At 32.7% G+C, this 24,676-nt stretch overlaps 1 protein-coding gene across 3 annotated transcripts; it reads left to right on the top strand.

Annotated features, from left to right (window-relative positions):
* The first annotated feature begins 12,641 nt into the window (after nucleotides 1–12,641).
* LOC139867681 (ABC transporter G family member 9-like) lies at nucleotides 12,642–17,088 on the top strand. 3 transcript variants are annotated; one of them, XM_071856046.1, is made up of 4 exons: nucleotides 12,642–12,872; nucleotides 13,907–14,780; nucleotides 15,240–15,565; nucleotides 16,197–17,088. In XM_071856046.1, exons 2-4 carry the CDS (start codon nucleotides 13,970–13,972, stop codon nucleotides 16,851–16,853), a joined length of 1,794 nt encoding a protein of 597 aa, XP_071712147.1. In that variant the 5' UTR covers nucleotides 12,642–12,872; nucleotides 13,907–13,969; the 3' UTR covers nucleotides 16,854–17,088. The 3 variants fall into 3 exon arrangements, with proteins under 3 accessions (XP_071712147.1, XP_071712148.1, XP_071712146.1); XM_071856047.1 differs by having other exon boundaries at nucleotides 12,643–12,872; nucleotides 14,010–14,780; XM_071856045.1 differs by having other exon boundaries at nucleotides 12,643–12,872; nucleotides 13,988–14,780.
* The last annotated feature ends 7,588 nt before the right edge of the window (nucleotides 17,089–24,676 follow it).

Here is a 24,676-nt window from a genome sequence, read left to right as displayed (position 1 = left end):
AGCTGGCGGTTGTATACCTATTTCGAAGTACTAAAGCAGTTCAAATTCTCTGACTAGGGCTTGTGAGTGCCCATAGATCTATCTTTAGGATTCGCGACAATTAGGGGCTCGGTTCCCTAATTCTTAGATTACCAGACTATAAACGGGTGATATCCGGTGTACTCGTAACTTAATCGTAGAATGTTTTTAAGTACTTGTGTCTATTTTGTCAAACATTTATAAAAGCAGCGCATGTATTCTCAGTCCCAAAAATATATATTGCAAAAGCATTTAAAAAGGGAGCAATTGAAACTCACTATACGATATTTTGTAGTAAATATGAGTGCATCAGAAATGAACGAATGCATGGTTGGTCTCAGATTCACGAACCTATATCAATGATATATATCAATATATAATAAACATATAATATATGCTTCAAATTGCACTCTTGACACCTTGAATCTAAAAAGGACTATTTAAGGTTATAGACTGATGTTAAATTTAGGCTAAAATATGTGATGTAGTTAAAAGTTTAAACATTAAACTTAAGTCCAGATGTATTATTTCTACCACAATAAAATATATATAAAAAATGACATGTAAAGCAGATTCTGTCAACCCATAACTAACCATACAATTTGATTGCTTATAAAATTTGTACAATCCCATACGCAAAAATCAGTGAAGGGAGATAAAACCAAACAATCAAACCGGTGGTAGCTTTAATTAAAAAAAAATGTTTTTCTGGTTTAGAGTATTCTCAAAAACTAGTTCTCAGGTCCATTCATTTTCTCTAGATCATTTTATTTTTCAATAATTATTTAATATTAAAACTATATTGCATAATATTTATTATTATTATTATTTTATTTTTTTTTAGCTACCAAAATCCAAGTTGTATTCTATGTATGGTGGTACCGAACCAGTTTTAAACAGGTTGGTTTGGTTCTAAATTTCCTAGTTCTAGTTCGGTCAAATGAATATCCCTAAATTCTTCCACAACAAAGATTTTGCTACAAAAAGAATAGTAAAGTAATGCAAGCTTGACATATAATAGAAACGGAAGGATAGCCGCAAGTGGTGATGCTCTATTGTTGATTGATGGTGTGACTGTTCCCGGTTGTAGTAGCAGCCAAAAGTGGTGTTTGAGGGTGGTTCTCTGGTGGTGGTGATTGTGGTTGACGGATGGTGGTGAAGGTTGTAATAGGTGGTTATCGGACAAGAGGACGATTGAGGGTGGTGGTTATCTAGTGGTGATGGAGGTGTGGTTTCGAACAAAGGGTGGTTCATGGTGATAATACGACGGTGAGGGAGATGGGGAGCGGTGTTAGGGAGGGTGAAAACCGGCGGTGAAAGTTTGGGGATGAAGGTGGTGTGAAATCGAGCTTGTGTAGTACGGAGTATATGATATATATGTGTATCATGTATGCATAGGATATATACAGATATAATTCTGTAAACTTAGTAATAATATAATAATAATTAATGATAATAAAATAAATACAACTCTTATATCTAAATTTACATGTGATTGATAAAGACATGAAACAAAACTCCAACAGTGATGCCATCGTGATTTCTTTTAATTATTATGCCGACACTTTAACACTGTTAGTGTATCGTACTCCGTTCTTAACCAGTGGCGGACAAAAGTTCTCGGAAAAATTCTAAATTTTTAATTTAAATATATTTATTTATTTTGGTCATTATGATATAAAATTCGAGCATTAACTATTAAATAAAAATTACATTAATTATTCACTCCCAACCCCAAGTAAAATATGACAAGTTTTAAAATTCTTCAAATAGTTCCTAAATTCATTTTTAATAAGCCTAAAATTTATATTACTCATTTTCGGATCTCCGTTTATTTTAAAATCACCTAAGTTTGAACTTAACTTATTTAAATAACCATCGAATGATAAACGAGTACTTCTATCATTTACTAAATAAATTCGGAACTATATTTATATATTCAATATACCTTATTTATATATATAGATATGTTTTAAATAATAATTATTATATATTGTTTTATTTTACATAGTTAATTATAATATATTTTAAATTATTATTTATTTATATATATGTAAATATATACGTATCTATTTACAAGTAATTGTTCGTGAATCGTCGGGAATGGTCGAAGGTCAAATAAATATATGAAACACAGTTCAAAGTTTTTAAGATTTCAACATTACAGCCTTTGCTTATCGTGTCAGAAACATTAAATCATTTGAAGATTAAGTTTAAATTTGATCGAAAATTTTTGGGTCGTCACAGACAATGAGTCAATGAATTTGTTTACTTGTTCAAAATCAGTATATGTGATTTTCAAAGTAAGCAGGTCAGCAACTAAGGAGTTAAACCTAATGAAGGTTTGCTTAAGGGTCTCATTCTTATAGGCACAGAATATTTCATACTCTCTTTTCAAAGCAATAATCTTGTTCTGCCTAGCCTCATCCATACCTTCATAAGTAACATCTAGATAGTATAACATAAGCTTAGCATTCAGTTTTCCCTTAATCAGTTTGAACAGGAGATTAGGTAAAGTTATAGCTAACAGAGTTCTGATCTTAGGGTCAAGTCCAACACGACGTTTGTCCTCAGCATCCCATTTGACTGGAGTGAGAACAACCTCTATGCCAGGAATGGTAGGAGTGTCAGCAGTGGCTGGAATGCTATCAATAGTTTTAGTTGGGACAAATGGACCATCTATGACAATACCAGGTATAAGTGGGTTAATAGACTCCAGGTGAAGCATGAACCTTGCCTTCCAAGTTTCATACTCATCTTCATCAAATTTGGGTGGTCTATTGAATGAGCCATTTTCAAGGTAAGCTATATTTGAGTATGCTGCCATGAGAGAATTCAGATCCAAGATATTAAATTATCAAGACTGAAGCTCTGATACCAGTTGTTTGTCCCTTGATTAATAACAGGAGTATTGTAGAGGGGGGTGAATACAATTTCTTTGAAATAACTTACCAATTAATCACAGTTTAGTATTCAAGCATGTAATTTAAATAGAGTCAAAGGTAATTTTTCAACTGTTATTCTTTATTGATTAAATCACAAAGAATTACAACTATCCTTGGCGGAATGATAGTTGGTTGATAAAGATTTACCTAGATTATAGCTATGAGGATAAACTTAAAGCTATTACACGTTTTAGACTCTAAATAACAAAACCACTAGTTGTTACAATAGTGGATACAATAATTTATAGTAGTCCTTTTATCCGTGTAATTGTTCCATTGTCCACTGGTACATAGGATGTCTGTACTTGTGGTGACAACTGCATCAGAGAGCGTGCTCTCCTCTTTCCTCTTTGGTAGCTATTTGCAGGAACACCCCAATTCGGTTTGGCACCACTATTTGTTTAAACAAATAGAATGTCATGTTCTTAGGAATTGACAAAGTATAGCACATGTCTGCACATGCGTTAAACTTCTGCATTCCCACGTGGTCTTGTAAGGTCACTTGTTAGCCGCTGACGTGTGTCCTTTACTGTTCAACTTTGTCTTTGACTTCTGTTGAATAGTATAATTGATGTAGACCACTTAGGAAACTACTATGCTTGTAATGGAGCATAGCTGTCTTGTGTAGTAAGCTACATTCCAGCTGTGCTGGTTCTTCATTGCTGAAACACTTGATATTCTTGAATTTCTGAGTACACATCCTGTGCTAATTGAAGAACACTGTCTACCTTGTGCTGGTAGACTGAGCAGCAAACTAAATACTAGACACAACAATATTTTCTGTCTATACATAAACAAACTTGTGCTGGCTACACATAATATTTTAGTGCAAATAAATTACAGTTTTGTCATAATTAAATCCTTAATTATTTTGGGGACTCAACAACAAAACCTTAAATGAAAACTAACAACCATTTCATCATACTAATGAGATCATACTAATCTAAACATTATACAGCATTATAGTTGATATACTGAAAGTAAAGCAGATAGAAACCTAACAGATACCTAGACAGTTGATATGACTTAATCCTAGGGCAACAATCAAACAAGAACATGTAATAGGCTTGGGTCATACAGTCAAGGCACTAACTAGATCTTAACAGCTCCTAAGAGGTCTCTTTGGAACAGTCAATAGGCTACTAGGTCATTCATGTCTGAATTCCTAAGTTCCGTGTACTAAAAGCGCACTAGATGCCTCTCTGGCCAAGTTCATAGAATCTTCAGATACAGTATAACCAGGGGTCTTAATCCTATGAAGTAGCTAAGTTCATATAGGTGGATAAGTCCTGATCACAACCTGGAAAAGTCCTGATCACAACCTAAGTTGGTCAATCCTTAAGATGCTAGCATACAAATCTATCAGACTCACAAGTTTAGCATAACAACAATAAACGTACTAAATTAACATAACTACGCTAACCCAAACTTCTATCATGGAAACATACAGATTAATTAAGCTAACATGATAATATTGGAATGCATTATTAAACATAAAAGGTAACAATACATGTTTAATACAAAAAACAAGCGTTTCGGATAAAAACCTGAAAAGGCTGAAGAAATCTGCCCGAGATCGCAGGGACTCGCCGGGATATCCTCTGGAAAATAAAAGCTAAGTTAGCTACTACTAAAAACTAACTAAAATGCTTGAAAATATAAAGTGAAATACAAATTGAGTGTGTCTAAAAATGGATGGAAGAAGCCCTTTAAATAGACTTGGTTTTTGCCTGCAAACGGCTGGCAGGCCGTTTGGCAAGCCGTTTGCAGGGGCCGTTTGGCTTGGTGGCCCGTTTTTTATGCCCGTTTGCTTAGCCCATTTGGCAGGCCATTTCCCATAGTGGCAGGCCGTTTGGCAAGCCATTTGGCCTGCCTTGGTCAGCTTGTTTCCTGGATCGTAACTTGATTTTCTTGGTCGTAACTTGTCTTTCACCGTTTTTGCTCTAGATTCTTCGTTTTAGCTCCGTTTTACTTGATTCTTTTTGCATCGCCTTCGTAATTACTTAATCTACAAAATCAACCGACAAAGCGATAATTTTACCGACAAATTTTGGAACTTTATTGATTTAGGGTTTACTATCGTGGGTAAAAACGTGACTTTTTGGCCGATATCACTGATACTTAGTCATGCCAAACGGGTAGTACTGAGTATTGTTTCTATGCGAGTATATAATTGAGACACGTTCTTGGTTAGAGAGTCTTCTTGGCATAAGAAGATCATCTACCCGCTGATTCGTACCTGGCTCATAGTCAGACACTCTTTAATTTTCTATTTATTTTGTACGTGTGTGTGTGTGTGTGTGTGTGTTTACCTAAGTTGACTAACATTTTCTGTTCTAGAAGAGAGAACACTACACCAAACTCTTGATCTTCCTCTATAAGAGGTTAAGAATATCGGATCAAGTGTAGTTGTTCTGTTAGGTTTTATTAATCGTGTGATTTAATTTTTGTTTCTATTTTAGTTGGTCTATCTGTCATCTTGGTTCAAAATGACTAAAGAGGATGGATCTAGTAGTGCGGAAGATGATGTTACTATGATTAGTAAATTGGACTTTGGTAACCCCTTATATTTACATGCTAGTGACATAACCAGTACACCTTTAATAACCAAAAATTTAAAAGGAACGGGAAATTATAAAGTGTGGTATAGTGCTATGACATTGGCTTTGAAAAAATATATATATAATTCTTTCTTCTGGAAACGACTAAAAAGAGCAGGGCTTGTCCGGGTCAAGGGCTCGATTCGCAGATTGGTCTGACTCGTAATTCACTTTTGACCCCGTGTTCAATAACCCGACCGTAGTGATATATATATATATATATATATATATATATATATATATATATATATATATATATATATATATATATATATATATATATATATATATATATATATATATATATATATATATATATATATATATATATATATATATATATGGGGTTTTATTGATAATACATGTGTTAAAAGTGAAACTGATGAAAGTTTGGCTAAACAATGGGATATGTGTAATTCTGTTGTGTTGTCGTGAATTCTTGGTTGTGTCTCACAAGAATTATATTTGGGACAGATTTTTACTGATAATTCCTTTGTGGTTTGGGAAGACTTAAAAGAGACCTATGACAAGGTTGATGGTTCTGTGATTTATAATATTCATTAGCAAATTAACTCTTTGAGTCAAAATGGGTTAACTATTTCAGAATATTATCATAAGCTAAATTCTATGTTGAAACAATCTGATGCTCTTACTAAAGTGTCTATTTGTGATTGTGATGAAAATAAAGATTTAGTTGAACATGTTGCTATGGTAAAGTTAATGCATTTTCTTACGGGTTTAGATGAGAAATATGCTCCTATAAGGAGTAACATTCTCATGACAGATCCACTTCCATCTATAAATGTGGCCTTTTCAATTATTTCTAGGGAAGAGTCACACAAAGGATATGGTACAAAACATATAAGTAGGACATCTGCTTTTGCAACTCAGTTTCAAAATAACAATGATAGAAGATTTAATAGAGGACCAAACCTAAATTTTATGTGTACTCACTGTGGAATGGTTGGCCATTCTGTTGAAAGGTGTTTTGAACTAATTGGATAACCATTTTATTTCAAAAGAAGGACTGGAAATAATAATGTCCAAAATAGTTTTCATAATAAAGGTAAAACAACATCAAGTAATAATGTGATTGTGAATGGAAGTTTCAAAATAAAGGAAAAACAACATCAAGTAATAATGCGATTGTGAATGGAATTGGCAATGTCAATTCTGGGGGTAGTAGTAGTTCTTTTCCTTTTACTAATGAGCAAGTTGAGAAGTTGTTGTGTTTGATAAGTGATGTATCTTCTGCTAGTAGTGTGAAGAATAATGTAGTGTGAAGAATAATGTAGCAGGTGTGTGTTTGAATGAAAGTAATTTTTTTAACAATGAAGCATTTGTTGTTTTTTAGGGATGTAAAATTTTATGAAGATGTGTTTCATTTCAAATTTAAAAATATAAATGATGTTTTAAATGTTTCTGATAAAATTGATCAAGATTCTTCAAGTCTTTAAAATTTTTTGAGACACCTTACTTAAATTATTTAAAGTCCAATGATGAAGGGAGAGATAATTCTAAGGATGATGGCAGTTTTGTTGATGTCCCTCCCGTTCCTAAACAGGATTTAGGCGGTGACAACATTACAACAACTTCCAAAGTTAGTACAACATGTGAGAATAATCACCGTGAGGATAATGTTTCTTCTGTTAATACATGTTGTTGATCAAATAACTCATGTGGATACTACTGATAAAAACACGGATGTTAGGAGATCTAGTAGAATGATAAATTTACTACAAAACATTATTGTGTTGTAGAAGAAAAAGTCAAGTTTGGAATAGAGAAAGTAGTTAATTACTCCAAGTTAAATAGGGATTGTTACTGCTTTGCTACTAGTTTAAACAAGAGTATAGAACCTAAGAATTACTTTGAAGCTGCTTCTGACCCAAATTGGGTAAAAGCAATGAACCAAGAAATGGAAGCTTTGCGTAGGAATGGCATTTGAGAAATCACTAATTTACCTGAGGCTAGAAAACCCATAGGTTGTAAGTGGGTTTAAAAGATCAAATATAAGTCAAGAGGTGAGATGAAAAGGTTTAAAGCTATGTTAGTAGCCAAAGGCTACAATCAAAGAGAAGATCTATATTTTTATGAAACATTTTCACATGTTGTGAAAATGGTGACCGTTAGTTGTTTGCTTTCTCTTGCTATTCAAAATGATAGACTTTGTTCCAATTAGATATCAATAATTCTTTTTTATATGAAGAATTATAGGAAGATGTTTACATGGAATTACCTTTATGATATAATAATAAAGGTAAGAATAAAGTTTGTAAGTTGATAAAATCCTTGTATGGCCTTAAGCAGATGGAATGAGAAGCTCACTGGAGCATTTATTGAATTTGGTTTTGTTCAAAGTCTCTCTATATATAGATTTAATTGGTAGTGTTTTAGCTGAAATAAATAGAGTAAAACAATTTCTAAGTACTAAAATTTTAATAATAGACTTAGGGAAATTGAAGTATTTCCTTGGAATTGAGGTTGTGGAGTATGAAAAAGGTTTAAGTATTTCACAAAGAAACTATTGTATGGAATTGCTTTCTGATTTTGGTTTACTTGGTTCAAAGCCCGTGTCCACTCCTTTAGAACCAAACTTAACTATTTATTCTGCTGATAATAGATGTGACAATGATCTTCCTTTGTCAAATATAGCATAATATCATAAATTAATTGGAAAACTCATTTTGTCTTACACTGACAAGACTTGACATTTCATATACTGTTCAGTGTCTTAGTCAACATATGCATGCACCCTTGACTTTTCATCTTAAAATTGCTATAAGACTGTTAAGATACTTGAAATCAGCTCCAGGAAAAGGAATTGTTTTTTTTTCTTCCAAAAGTGATGAGTTGTCTTTAACTGCTTTTGTAGATTCGGATGGGGGAAAATGTAGTTTTCCGAAGAATATATTACGGGTTATGTTGTGTTTTTCGGTAACTGTTTAGTTGCCTGGAAAAGTAAGAAACAATCAACAATTTCCAAGTCTTCTATAGAGGCTGAGTATAGGGTAATGGGTGTAGTTACTTGTGAGTTAATGTGGATAATTAAAATTTTGACAGATTTTGGTTTATTAAATACTGCACTTGTAAAAATGTTTTGTGATAACAAGTCATCCATTTTAATTGCTTCTAATCCAGTCTGTCATTACATGACAAAACATTTTGAGTTGGATTTGCATTTTTTAAGAGAAAAGCTATGTAAGAAAGTAATAGAAATTATAAAGGTTGATTCTCTTGATAATATTGCTGATCTATTTTCAAAAGTTTTGTGTTCTGCTCTGCATAAAAACCTGTGGGAAAAACTGCATATGTTTGATGTGTTACATGTTTAATCTGAGGATGAATGTTAACAAAGGTTAAATGAATCACGGAACAAATTGTTAAGTTATTTAATCAAGTCTTGTGGAGTTTGTTGTGCAGGTTTTCTGGTGCAAGCATTTTCTGAATAATTGTGGTCAAAGTATAAAAAGGTAAAGTTGGCAAGTGGTTTATTTCATCACTTTTAAAGTTTCTGCTGCATGTTGTTATTTCAGGAACAACAGAGGCTAAAATGTGACTTATTGTATCCAGATTAGATAAAAGGCATTATGATTTCATTTTATTCTTAAATCAAAAATATTTCTATGTTTTCGTTCTCATTGGTGTAACCCTAGAAATTTAGGGTTTGTGAGTTATTTAACAATTATTCGTATTGTTGAGTGTTGAGAGTTAGGTTGAGTCGATCTTAGTACATATCTGGGTTGTTCGTTTGGTAGAGTTTTGTAATTTTGAATATTTTCTATGGAGACGCACATAGTTGTGGATGCTTCGTTGTTTAGAGTCTGTAAATTTGATTTAATGAAGCATGTTGATATATCCGTACGAATCTCTAGTCGTTTTATCAGTTGATTATCACCATGAATTGCAATTTAACTATATTTTTTTGTTTTGTACACAATCAACGGTGACATTTGAGTTATGATAAAATTAAAAGATAATATGTATGTAATATTTAGATGTTCATTTAGCTTAGAGTAGAACAAAGCTCATATACATATAAATATATATAACTTTTCAATTAAGGTCACCTAATTTCAATAAGTATTGCAAGGCATAGTAAATAACTAAGAAATAAACTTGTGATAAAGCTATAAGTATTGTAGAAAGAAAATATATGTACTAACTTTTATGCAAGACCCAATTTACAATTCATACTTTTAATTAAGGGTGTTCATTCGGTTGGTTTATGGTTTATGTGGTTTATTCGGATTGGTCTATTCTATTTTCAAGAATATTTTTGAGAACCAATAATCGAACTAAATTTGACAAAATCAAACCAATCCAACCAAATAAGAAATCGGTTTACATGGTTCGGTTTCAGTTAAACCAAATTAAAACTCATTGATAAAAAAGTGTGTATTTTTTTTTTTTTTAAGAAAAACAAACATATTTTATTGATTAAACTATAAGTATACAATTTATACAATATTTAATGTCAAACATGCACTATAACCTATATTTACAATCTAAACTATATCAACGAACCGTACAAAAATTTAGTAGCATAGAAATAAAAACGAAAACAGTAGCAACTAAGTTTCCAGGTACAAAAAATTCACAGTATGGAGTAATGGATAAACATTAGTTACATGGTTTCTATTTTATACCCTATCAATATAGATAAAATAAATTAAATATTTAATATATTTAATATTCAATATATATACCATAAATAGTAGTAGTATATTTCGGCTTTTCGGTTTAAAATCAAATGATCATTTTACAAACCAAATCCAAACCGAAAACCATTAATATTTTCGGGTGAAACCAGAAAATCAAACCAAAATTAAATAAACCAACCCACTTTAATCAAATCAATTTGGTTCTGTCAGTTTCATGGTCAACCCGTTTAATGCACACCCCTACTTTTAATACTTTTAATAGGTATTGGAGGGAATAAAATCAAACAAAATAACATGTGAAATGAACTACAAGTATTCTATAAAAATCAACAGACAAAGTCACCCAAAAATGCATATCCTAGTGTAAATATATACATACAATAACAATAACATGACTCAATCTTATAATGACTCAATCTTATAAAAGTGAGGTATGAGGGATTGATATCGCTCAATTTATATATGTTTATCTCGCGATATCTACCTCACTTTACTCGATTTTTGACTATCTCGAGACCCATTTAGTGTGTTATTGAGCTATTTGGTAAATATTGGGCTAAGGAGTTGATTTGGTGTAAAATTGACCAAATCTTAGGCAAAATTGGCTTAGAAAATGACAAGTGCAGGAAACAGCTCCAAAAGCGCCGTTCCTGGCCTAAAAGCGCCGCTCCTATAGGATCAACAGCACCACTCCAGAACTAAAAGCGCCGCTATTATGCACGATATGTCTTCATTTCTTATTAGTGGGCAAAAGCGCCGTTCTTCAAGCTAAAGCGTCGTTCCTGATCAGAGCTAAAAGCGCCGCTCCTGAAGCAAAAGCGGCGCTCCTGTCGCTGTTTCAGCCCAGATTTTCAGCACTATAAAAGGGACGAGATTATGTCATTTTTCATATGCATCTTTTGTAGCAGCTGCCTAGGGTCCGATTTTCACACACAAAACCTTAATTTCATCATCTATTAGAGATTAAGGGAGAATTCAAGGGAGATTGTTCAAGATTCATCATCACTTAGCTTAGATCTTCATCTTCTTTGCAATTTGGGTTGTAATCTTTACTTCACTTTAATTACTTTGCAATATTTAGTTGTAATCATTACTTTAATCTTAATACTTGCTTTGATTACTTGTAATAGCTTGAATATGATGATGATTTACATTTCTATGCTTATTATTAGTTTGGTTTTAGCCATGATTGGCTAAATCTCTTGTGTTTGCTTATCTATGAATCTCTAATGACAGTATTTGCCCCAAATCAATTGAATATTGTTGTTTGAATGAATTACATGATCATGTGTTGTTGGGATTGGCTAAAGAACCATTGCTATGAGTTTGTTTTAGGCTTGAATTTGATTACATATGTTGAGTAGCTCTCTTAGTGATTTGAGAAGTGAATCAATGTGTATTTTAACACCTTAGGTGATCTAGACAAGTAGCTAGGGAATTACAAGTGATTGTGTTCTTGATCTAAGTTGGTTTTCAATTGGCCTTTAGTCAACATAGTAGTGCCGATTATCTTAAGTGATTTCGATAGTTGGGAGTTTTAAGTGATTTTAACTCAAGCTCAATCTTAATGACCAAATCATGCTTAAATCGATCTTAGGATACAAAGCTTATGTGAATTCGTGGAGTATCATTCGAATTGAGGTTTAGAAGTGATTCTAACATTTAATAGTTCAACAACTTATGAGATAACAAAATAGGCAAAACGGGGCAAGCCAAGCATAGAGAGGATTGGATAAGTGAACACGTCTTAGTTAATTGATTTAAGTCTTTAATACTCGGCTACTTTGTTAATTTAGATTTGTTTAATTGCACAAGTTTAAGTTGTTAGTTGGTATCAATCAACCCCCCCCCCCCCCCCAATCAAACAAACCCTAGGACAATTACTAGTTTCAAATAACCAACTTACACCGCTTCTCTTGGGACGAACTTGATAAGAATACTTGCATTAAAGTGCTATAACAACCGGGTTTTTAGTGCTCGTTAGTTTTGTGTGCTTGATTATAGTGTTTAAGTCAAATATAAATTTAGAGGGTAAAAAGATGTATTGTAACGCACGGAACATCAGGGATGTACCATTCTCCTATTCTAGAATAAAGAGAAGTCATTTTTTCACCCAGAGTGAAATAACCCACAGTAGAGAAAGTCATATTTCTCAATGTTTTATGGATAGAGAGATTGCTTCCGAATGAACCTCAGACTAATAAGTGTGTAAAAAAAAATGTGAGACGTCATGAAAATGGTAAAATCAAATTTTCATGGGTTTCAAATCTGTCTGAAGTTCAATTTAGACTTAAGCGACAATTAAGTCGTCAATAAATCGACGCTTCGTAATTAGTTAGTTAATACAGAGCAACATAAAAAAATATTCGCTTATACTGTAAACATGTGGTGTAGATACCTGCTTATCCAAGACTACCATCTTTCTAGTTAATGATGCTCATTGGATAATGCTCCACTTACTAGTTACTCCATTTACATATATATAATAATTGTAATTGGAAGAAGAAATAAAGAAGATAAGCATCTAGTTCTTACTAATTTCAAATTATAAACACAGAAGAGAGTTTAATTCATAAATGGCGGATATAGAGGCACAGTTTGCTTCATCGATCTTCAATAAAGGAGATCGTTCGGTCACATTGAAGGTTTGTTTTCTCATTTATTTATTTTTATTGATTTTTTGTTGCATAAATAAAATGAATAATTAACTTTTTCTTAGAATTAAGGAAGGTGAAACCGTTAATAAATAGTACTCTTTTTCTTTCGAATAGTTAATGTGTATCTATGAAATGGATCATATTTTAACAAGATACGATGACCAATGGATGGTCTTATGTTTTATTCTTGAATTATGCACATGATTAACAACATAAAACAGCTTGCCTTTTACTTTAGTGTTGTTCATTTTAGAATGTTGAATTTTTTTATATACGGAGTATTAAATATAAAGAATACCCAACATATTCCTTATGATTATATTTAGAAATTAGTATTCTTAAACTCATATTTGATTAGTATTTGTAAACTCATTTTTGCATATAAATATTTAGTTTCTATTACTAACTTCTTGACTTACACACACACACACACACACATATATATATATATATATATATATATATATATATATATATATATATGTGTGTGTGTGTGTGTGTGTGTGAAGTAAAGGTGTGTTTGTTTACTTAAATAATTGAATGGTTCAGCGCTGATGCTGAACCATTTAACATTCAATGCGTTTGTTTCTGATGTCTGAATCTGAATAGTTCAATAGTTTAAATAGAAATTTTTTAAAAAAAAATAGTTCAATATTCAGTGTGAACCATAAACCATTCTAAGTTGAAATACTCTAATAACCATTAAACATCTGAATTTTTTTTTAATATCATACGCTAATCATATCCAGTAATCCATAACATTTAACAAAAAGTATATTGAAATTTTTATTCATATAACACGATAATAAAGTAATTTTACCCAATTTATGTATCATTTATTTAAAATGATTATCAAACATTTTAGTTTTATTTAGAATCAAGTTTATTAAGAGACATTGAACAATCCAGTGCCAAATCATTCAGTTTTATCAAAACGCACCATAAGTTATACATACTATATGCGCTAGCTTATAACATATCCCTTAGTGTTATCCATTAAAATTTATGATAGTGTTTTGTAGATTGTTTTATGAGAGTTAAATTTGTGATGACAAAGATCTTTTAAATTCTTGATATAATTTACTATGGAATGCAATGGACAGTTTCATGAAGTGGTTTATACAGTTACTATCAAGAAACAAGGATTTTTGAAACACAACGAAAATGAATCAATAAAGAAGCAGATATTAAAAGAACTTACAGGCGTGGTGTATCCTGGTGAAATGCTAGCAATTTTAGGTCCATCTGGCAGTGGCAAAACCACCCTCTTGACGGCATTAGGTGGCCGATTATGCGGAAAACTTGGTGGCACAATCAACTACAATGGCAAACCTTTTTCGAGTACAATGAAACGAAACACAGGTTTTGTTACACAAGATGATGTTTTATACCCTCATTTAACAGTCACCGAAACCCTAGTGTACACCGCTTTACTTCGGTTGCCTGATACTTTAACTACTCAAGAAAAGATCATGAAAGCCGAAGATGTGATCGAAAAACTTGGGTTGACAAGATGCAAGGGTAGCATAATCGGTGGGCCCTTGTTAAGAGGTGTATCGGGTGGTGAACGAAAAAGAGTTAGTATTGGGCAGGAAATGCTCATAAACCCTAGTTTGTTGCTTTCGGATGAACCGACGTCAGGGCTTGATTCCACAACTGCTCAAAAGATCATTTCGATGTTATCGGAGTTAGTGAGAGGCGGAAAAACGATTGTTATGACTATTCATCAACCTTCAAGTAGGCTTTTTTATATGTTTCATAAAGTATTGTTGTTATCGGAAGGAAATCAATTATATTTTGGGAAAGGATCGGAGGTTATGGATTATTTTCATCGTGTTGGATATTCACCATTTGTTGCAATGAATCCTTGCGATTTTTTGTTAGATCTTGCAAATGGTATGTATCATTAATACTTCATCTGTTCCAAAATTACTACACCAATTTGATTTTTTAAGTATTCTTGTATAACTTTACTTTAAATATTCGTATGTAAGTTATATAATATTAGATGAAAGTTATACTAATGGAAACAGATTTTAAAAATGAACCCATTCTTATGATTTTTATCAAATACTCTCTCCGTCTCATATTTATTGTCAAGTATTTCTCTTTGGGATGTCCCAAATTAATTGTTTATTTCCATTATGTCATAAATAGATAAAAATAAAGAGATACAGTTCATTTATGCCCGTAATTTATGTATGTAAGACCAAACGAAAGATTTTAAAAATTCAAACGGAACAGTATAGAAGGGAGTATGTTATTTGCAGAGTTCTAAGCATTAATATAGAGAATGTGTCTGATTGTGATTAAATGACTATTTTTGTATTTGTTTAAAACTGAAATGAAATATAGGGATATCACCTGATGATACAAGTCAGGAGGATCAAGATGAAGTAAAGGAGAAATTGGTATCAGCTTATAAGTCGAATCTAGCCGAGAATCTGAAAACTGAGACATTAGATTTTGAAGAACGTCGCGTTAATGAAGTCTCAGATCACAACAAGTCTGAAAGATGGAGTACAACTTGGTTGCAACAATTTACAATTTTGCTACGAAGAGGTCTAAAACAAAGGAGACACGAGTCGTTTGATGTTCTACAGATTTCCGAGGTTGTAATAATCGCGTTCATCTGTGGTTTGCTATGGTGGCAATCAGATACAGCCCATTTACAAGATCAGGTATATATGCTAATCTCATTATAATCATTATCAGTGGCGATTCTAGGATGATAATTCAATGGGGTCCTAAAAAAAATTTCAAAGTTAATTATGTTTTAAGGGTAATTTAGTGGTTGTTTACCTCCAAAAAACTCATAAGTTTCAAAAATATATGGAGTCCTATGGTTAAATTTAGTGGTGTCCTACACAATTTGAAGGGTACATTGTATAAAAATTTTTCAAAATAGTGGGGTCATAGAACCCCACCCACTTCCATGTACAATCGCCTCTGATCATTATACTACTTACAAACATCTTATATTAAAAACTCCATCCGTCCCATATTTATCGTCCACTATTTATTTTTGGGTTGTCTCAAGTTAAATGTTCACTTCCATAAATAGATTTGAATAATAAGATAAAGTTTTTTTATGTCATTACTTTATGCGTGTAAAACAAAAGTAAACTGAAATGTCAACAAAAGATACATGTGACACAGTAACTTTTGTTTAAACCGATTGTTTTTTGTCAAGGACAATAAGTACTGGGCGGAGGGAGTAGAATATTTAAGTAAAAATTTATATACTTGTAATTTATTGGGTGGACAGAGTACAGTTTTCTTAAGTCAAAATTATATGCTCGTAATTTGCAGTCAGGATTGTTGTTTTTCTATACTGCATTTTGGGGATTTCTCCCTTTGTTTCTAGCTATATTTACATTCCCTCAAGAACGTGATATGCTCGAGAAAGAAAGATCTTCGGGAATGTATAGACTTTCATCATATTTTATGTCAAGAACAATAGTAGATCTCCCAATGGTGTTAGTTCTTCCCACAGTGTTCTGCATCATAACATACTGGATGGCAGGGCTTAAATCCGATTTAGCAAGTTTTGTATACGCGTTATTTGCACTTCTCTTATGTGTTATGGTCTCACAAGGGTTAGGACTCGCAATTGGTGCACTTGTTATGGACGTAAAATCTGCAACCCTTTTAGGGTCCGTGATTATGTTAACATTCATATTAGCAGGTGGATATTATGTTCAACATGTTCCACCTTTCATATCGTGGATCAAATATATATCCGTATCTTTATATACATACAAGCTTTTGATTGGGTCACAATACGCGAAAGATGAGACTTATCAATGTGGTAATAACCAGACTTGTTTGGTTGCTGAGTATCCAGCGATCAAGAGTATTGGGCTCGATGGACAAGTAATTTCGCTCGTTGCTTTGCTTACAATGATGGTACTATATCGAGTGGTTGCTTATTTGGCTCTCACGAGGGTCGGCGTTATTAAAAAGTAGTGCTAACGCATTTTTATTTAACTTGAACTCGGAGATGATTAAAATGTGTGTTGTGATTCTTCGAGTTGAATATTGTTTTGGATTTACTGGTTTTGTTCTTAATTATGAATTATGATTTATTTATGACGCGTTACGCTCATAAGATTTTGTCTACTTCAATGAATACGCGGCATAAATGTGTATGAGCTAGGCTTATTGAAAAATTAAATCAGATGCGATCATATTATTTTTTCTTTGTTTGGATACAAATGCTGATGCTGATCAACTCCAAGCTTATTAGCGGTTGCAAAACAGGACACAAACATGTATACTATTGATGAGGACGAGATGTATTATGTAAACAAACGTGCACACAAGTAAATACAGTAAGTGTATGTAAACTTTCAAGTAATAAAAAAAAGCAATATGAGTTGCTTTTAAAAAGAAAAAAAGCAATAAGTTTATTAATTCAGAAGCAGATCGCTTACAAATCTAAGGCTAGAGTATATATATAAGGAAACAAACCAACTATAATGGGAATTAGTATTCCAATAGGACTTCTCTGACTCGGGCGGTAGTCAGGTTTCGTGTCAGTCTCTCACTCTCTCCCACTTGAAAAAAAAGTTTCCCTCGTGTTATCCGGATATAAAGGAGATTCCGACGAATGATAAATCGATAAGTCTGCAACATTGAACGTGTGTGGGAAATTCATGGATACATGAAAATCAACAATCAACCACATAAGCGTTATCAATAATCTTATGAAGAATCTTGTAGGGACTTACCGTACTTTTCAGTTGTAACTTACTATATTGCCCTACCAGAAATAGTTCGTGCCGCAATTAGACCATGGCCATGTCCATGTCGTCAACTTCAAAAGTTTTACCTTGCGATGTTTATCAGCCACCATTTTATATTTTTGATAAGCTTGCGAAACTTTTGGCGAACTTGAGCAGCAACCGAATCGGTGTCAGGCCTTTTTCGGTAGTTGATATAAATCAACGACACGTCTATGCGTCTTTTGATACATGACTGCTGAACGTGTTGTGTGTGAAGATTAGAACAAAGGAATCATGATCCGAATTCAAGTTTCCAATGGGATCTCACTTATCCAAGTGAGATATTTTGCTTGGATGTGAGGAGAAATTCTTATGTCAATGGGATTGCAGTGATCCAAGTGAGATCTGCCTAACTTGGAGGCCAAGTTTTGAGATCTTATTTTTGGGCTTATTTCCCGAGTTTTATTTGGTTTCTAATTGATTTTAATTCCAATATAATGTAACCCTAACCTCATGTAATTGTGTGCACAATAATATAGAAAGCACCCGTGGACTAAATTCTTCTCCAAGATTGGAGTTGGGATATAACCACGTAAAATTCTTGTGTCGTTTATCATTTATTTATTGTTTTGATTTATGAGTTTTGTTGTATTTGAGTGTACTTCGATTACACAAGTTTTGTGTGAATTTGATATTTGCTAATGCGGGTATCGTTAGTTTAGGTTTTCCGCTACCAATTCCTAACAGAATGATCAACGGCGATATGTGTCGAACCGTTAAAAGACCACTCAGCTTGGGGAAGGGCATAGTCCCACTGTTTTGGACGATCCCCACAACTACAACAAAGGAGCTTACTAAGTGTACAGTTAACCACTTCCGTTAAAGACTTTTTCATATTTGATCTAATTGATATAGCTTTTTCGCATTTTATAGGGGAGGACTTCACTCAAGGTTTAAGCCCTTCTTTGTCCATCTTCTTGTTTAAGAATGTGTTGTACTACTATACTTCAAAGACATGTCAAACACGCCACAATGTACCCCAAAATTGGCTAAGAAAACGCAAGACACTGTTAAATACAATACAATAGATTTTGGGCGTTGTGTAGTCGGGAAATTTAAAAATAAAAACAATCGAGCAACGGGAGAGGCATAAGATGTTTTCTTACAGGGAAAAAAGTGCACCAGTTAGAAAATTGGTCGACGAACACAAAAATGGAGTCGACCCCACTCTCAGTACGAGGTAGCCGGAGAACAAAGTTCATAGATAATTTTCCCATATAGCCGTAGCCGGAGAACAAAGTTCATAGATAATTTTCCCCTATAGCTTTCGAACAGGTAGTGGCATATATAACCCATTATTTTGTGACTGTCATAGTAAATTATATGAACGAACACCATAAACAATCTCAATATGAGATTCAATAAACAAAGAACAAAAATAGTGCAATAAACCAAACACTTCAGTCATCCAAACTTCAATACCAGCAACAAACATTAATTCTAACAAAGTGTTAGAATTATTCAACAAAAGCTAATAATCGAATAATATTGTTCAAAAGGATCAAGGTTATGAGGTAAACAATCTAACTTGAAATATTTATCATATATTTTTCATATTTGTGTTTGCTTTTGTGTTTATAAGTTTCAGGGCATAAATGAGAAAAACACAAGTTATGTGGCAGAAACCTAAACACTAGTCCAGGGGCTATTTGTGACTAGAGGAGAAAGTACCTTTTGTATAAATAGTTAATTTATTTTATATTTCTTTTTTTGGTATCAGTTTTGTGAACGATTTGTTTTGTATCCCAAATTAGGGTTAGGTTTTGAGAAGAGCAATTGATTCATCTGTTGATGATCAATTGCAGTTTGAAGTGGTGTTTTTGGTTGTAAGGGAGAAGGACCTTTATCTTGTAATAGTTTTGGGCTTTGCCCGGTTTATTAGGGTTGTTTGAGTGTTAATTGATTTGATCTGTTGATTGTGTTGATTGTGTTCTTTCTTCCATAGCTGTGTATGATTTTTACATGGTATCAGAGCTACGGTGATCGGAGCAACGGTGATCAGAGTTGTGATTGTTGATTCTGGTTCGAAATTAGGGTTTCGTTCAGATTTGGGGTTTTCAATCAATTGGCCCTTTCTTTGGTGTTCTATTGGGTTCGACAAAGTCTGTGGGTATTGTTTGATCTTCGATTGTGAAGATCTGGTGTTTTCCCTACTTTCTTTGAAGAAATTAGGGTTAGGGTTTCAAGTTGATCTTTCTCAGATCTGCTTGAGTTTCTTTAAGATCTTGATTAAGGATTACAACACTGTGCCCAACTCTTGATCTCAACCCCTTGAGGTTGATGAAAACCTGATCAAGCACAGTTAAGTTGTGGTTCTTATTTTGGATCTTGATTGTTCTGTGCTTCCGCTGGTATTGATTCTGTCTTCTTGGTGTGCTGTTTGGGAATCTGGTATATCTAAATCCTACTTGTGTTGTGGCAAATACCTGCACAGGGAGTTCTTCTTGCTTAAGAAGGATAAACTGCCCCCTGTTGTTCACATTTGGACCATAGCCAAGATCTCTTCTGTTTTCTTTATTGTTTACTTGTTTATATTGTTTACTGCTTACTTGTTGTCATCATCAGTTAAAGTTTGTTGACAAGTTTCATAATATTGTTTTTAAAAAATAAGTAATCATGAGTGATGAAGAAGATACTGTTACTTTAATAAACAAACTTGATTTTGGTGATCCATTATACTTACATGCCAGTGATACCTCTGGTACTTCTTTGATTTCTATAAAACTGAAAGGCACTGAGAACTACAGTGTCTGGAGTAGAGCTTTAACACTTGCTTTAAGTACTAAAAATAAGAAAGGTTTTATTGATGGAACTTGTGTAAGAAATGATTATGCTGATGATGAAGTTTTACTTAATCAATGGGAAAGATGTAATGCAGTTGTCTTGACATGGATACTTACATCTGTGTCAGATGAACTGTATTTGGGACAGATTTTTTCAACTGATGCCTCAGTTGTGTGGCAAGAGTTGAAAGAAACTTATGATAAGATTGATGGTTCTGTAACCTTCAATCTTCATCATAAGATCAATTCACTTACTCAAGGACAAAGTAGTTTGTCTGAGTATTATCATAAACTAAATGGTTTATGGAAGCAGTATGATGCTCTCATCAAACTGCCTGCTTGTACTTGTGAGGCTAATAAAGATTTTCAAAGTCATAATAAGTTGATAAAACTAATGCAGTTTCTAATAGGTTTAAATGATGTATATCAACCAGTCAGAAGTAGCCTGTTAACTAGAGATCCACTTCCTGATGTTAAGGTTGCTTGTGCAATCTTATCAAGAGAAGAATCTCATAGGGGATTAGCTACTTCTGATGTGCAAAAAGTGAGTCAAACATCAAATTTCTTGTCTAAAATTGGTAATAATAACATTAATAATACTAGTTTTAAAAGAGGTCAAAGAGGACCAAATACAAATTTTCAATGTACCAAATGTGGTATGATGGGTCATACCATTGACAGGTGTTTTGAAATTATTGGATATCCTCCTGGATATAAAAAGAAACCATTTAATCAATTTGCTCCAAAATTTGTGGCTAATAACAATAGTTCCATATCTAATAAGTCTACAAATAACAATGATGTGTCTAGTTCTGGATTTCCTTTTACAGAAGAGCAAATTCAGAAGTTAATGAGTCTTATAAGTAAGGATGCTGATCCTTCCACTGATGTAAATGCCAATATGGCAGGTGGGTTTTTTAATTGTAATACATTGTTTAACCAAAATTTTGAGAGATTTTTTTGTTCTAATCTGATTAATAAATCTATGAATCACTTAAAAGATTGGATTGTTGACTCTGGAGCAAACCAACATATGGTCTGCTCAGAGGATGGGTTAATTGATAAAGTTGATATAACAAAGTTTAATGTTACTGTTGGTCATCCCAATGGTACAAAAGCTAAAATCTGGAAAATTGGAAAATATAAAATAAATGATGAATTAATATTAAATAATGTTCTATTGGTTCCTGAGTACTGTGTTAATCTACTATCTGTGAACAGATTAACGAATGATAATGATATCTTTGTTGGTTTTGATAAATGTAAATGTTATCTTCAGGACTTGAGGGTAAACAAAACTGTGGGGATTGGTGATGTGTCTGGAGGACTTTATGTGTTTAAAAAAGGTGAGAGTAAAAATAGTAATAACTTTAACTACACCTATGAGTCTAATAATGTGTCTGCTAGGCTGTGGCACCACAGGCTAGGGCACCCTGCACATCAAGTTCTTGATGTGTTAAAACCTAACTTAAAATTTACTGATACATTTTTAAATAATCCTTGTGATGTGTGTCACAAGGCCAAACAAACAAGAGAACCATTTCCTTTAAGTGAACATAAAACTTCTAAATTAGGAGAATTAATTCATCTTGATGTGTGGGGTCCATATAGGATACAAAGTAGGAAAGGATATAAATCCTTCCTAACTATTGTTGATGATTTTACAAGAGCTGTATGGGTTTATCTTTTAAAAACTAAGGATCAAGTGTTTGATAACTTTGTTGAGTTTCATAATCTAATCAAAAATCAATTTAATGTTGACATTAAAGTAATTAGGTCAGATAATGGAACAGAATTTTGTAATAATCAAATGGAAACCTTTTGTCATACAAAAGGAATCATACATCAAACATCTTGTCCTTACACACCCCAACAAAATGGGGTGGCTGAAAGGAAACATAGACATCTGCTTAATGTAGCAAGAAGTCTTATGTTTCAAGGGGGGTTTGTAGTGACCCGAACTTTTCCATGTTTATATATATTAATTGAGATTGATATTTACATGATTAAATGTTTCCAACATGTTAAGCAATCAAACTTGTTAAGACTTGATTAATTGAAATAGGTTTCATATAGACAATTGACTACCCAAGTTGACCGGTGATTCACGAACGTTAAAACTTGTAAAAACTATATGATGACATATATATGGTTATATATATAGTTAACATGATACTATGATAAGTAAACATATCATTAAGTATATTAACAATGAACTACATATGTAAAAACAAGACTACTAACTTAATGATTTTGAAACGAGACATATATGTAACGATTATCGTTGTAACGACATTTAATGTATATATATCATATTAAGAGATATTCATACATGATAATATCATGATAATATAATAATTTAAAATCTCTTTTGATATTATAAACATTGGGTTAACAACATTTAACAAGATCGTTAACCTAAAGGTTTCAAAACAACATTTACATGTAACGACTAACGATGACTTAACGACTCAGTTAAAATGTATATACATGTAGTGTTTTAATATGTATTCATACACTTTTGAAAGACTTCAAGACACTTATCAAAATACTTCTACTTAAAAAAAATGCTTACAATTACATCCTCGTTCAGTTTCATCAACAATTCTACTCGTATGCACCCGTATTCGTACTCGTACAATACACAGCTTTTAGATGTATGTACTATTGGTATATACACTCCAATTATCAGCTCTTAGCAGCCCATGTGAGTCACCTAACACATGTGGGAACCATCATTTGGCAACTAGCATGAAATATCTCATAAAATTACGAAAATATGAGTAATCATTCATGACTTATTTACATGAAAATAAAATTACATATCCTTTATATCTAATCCATACACCAACGACCAAAAACACCTACAAACACTTTCATTATTCAATTTTCTTCATCTAATTGATCTCTCTCAAGTTCTATCTTCAAGTTCTAAGTGTTCTTCATAAATTCCAAAAGTTCTAGTTTCATAAAATCAAGAATACTTTCAAGTTTGCTAGCTCACTTCCAATCTTGTAAGGTGATCATCCAACCTCAAGAAATCTTTGTTTCTTACAGTAGGTTATCATTCTAATACAAGGTAATAATCATATTCAAACTTTGGTTCAATTTCTATAACTATAACAATCTTATTTCAAGTGATGATCTTACTTGAACTTGTTTTCGTGTCATGATTCTGCTTCAAGAACTTCGAGCCATCCAAGGATCCGTTGAAGCTAGATCCATTTTTCTCTTTTCCAGTAGGTTTATCCAAGGAACTTAAGGTAGTAATGATGTTCATAACATCATTCGATTCATACATATAAAGCTATCTTATTCGAAGGTTTAAACTTGTAATCACTAAAACATAGTTTAGTTAATTCTAAACTTGTTCGCAAACAAAAGTTAATCCTTCTAACTTGACTTTTAAAATCAACTAAACACATGTTCTATATCTATATGATATGCTAACTTAATGATTTAAAACCTGGAAACATGAAAAACACCGTAAAACCGGATTTACGCCGTCGTAGTAACACCGCGGGCTGTTTTGGGTTAGTTAATTAAAAACTATGATAAACTTTGATTTAAAAGATGTTATTCTGAGAAAATGATTTTTATTATGAACATGAAACTATATCCAAAAATTATGGTTAAACTCAAAGTGAAAGTATGTTTTCTAAAATGGTCATCTAGACGTCGTTCTTTCGACTGAAATGACTACCTTTACAAAAATGACTTGTAACTTATTTTTCCGACTATAAACCTATACTTTTTCTGTTTAGATTTATAAAATAGAGTTCAATATGAAACCATAGCAATTTGATTCACTCAAAACGGATTTAAAATGAAGAAGTTATGGGTAAAACAAGATTGGATAATTTTTCACATTTTAGCTACGTGAAAATTGGTAACAAATCTATTCCAACTATAACTTAATCAACTTGTATTGTATATTATGTAATCTTGAGATACCATAGACACGTATACAATATTTCGACCTATCATGTCGACACATCTATATATATTTCGGAACAACCATAGACACTCTATATGTGAATGTTGGAGTTAGCTATACAGGGTTGAGGTTGATTCCAAAATATATATAGTTTGAGTTGTGATCAATACTGAGATACGTATACACTGGGTCGTGGATTGATTCAAGATAATATTTATCGATTTATTTCTGTACATCTAACTGTGGACAACTAGTTGTAGGTTACTAACGAGGACAGCTGACTTA

This window comes from Rutidosis leptorrhynchoides, chromosome 9, assembly GCF_046630445.1.
Source record: "Rutidosis leptorrhynchoides isolate AG116_Rl617_1_P2 chromosome 9, CSIRO_AGI_Rlap_v1, whole genome shotgun sequence".
Taxonomy (NCBI): Eukaryota; Viridiplantae; Streptophyta; class Magnoliopsida; order Asterales; family Asteraceae; genus Rutidosis; species Rutidosis leptorrhynchoides.
Note: the sequence above shows the minus strand (reverse complement) of the source record. Positions and strands in the feature narration are given on the sequence as shown.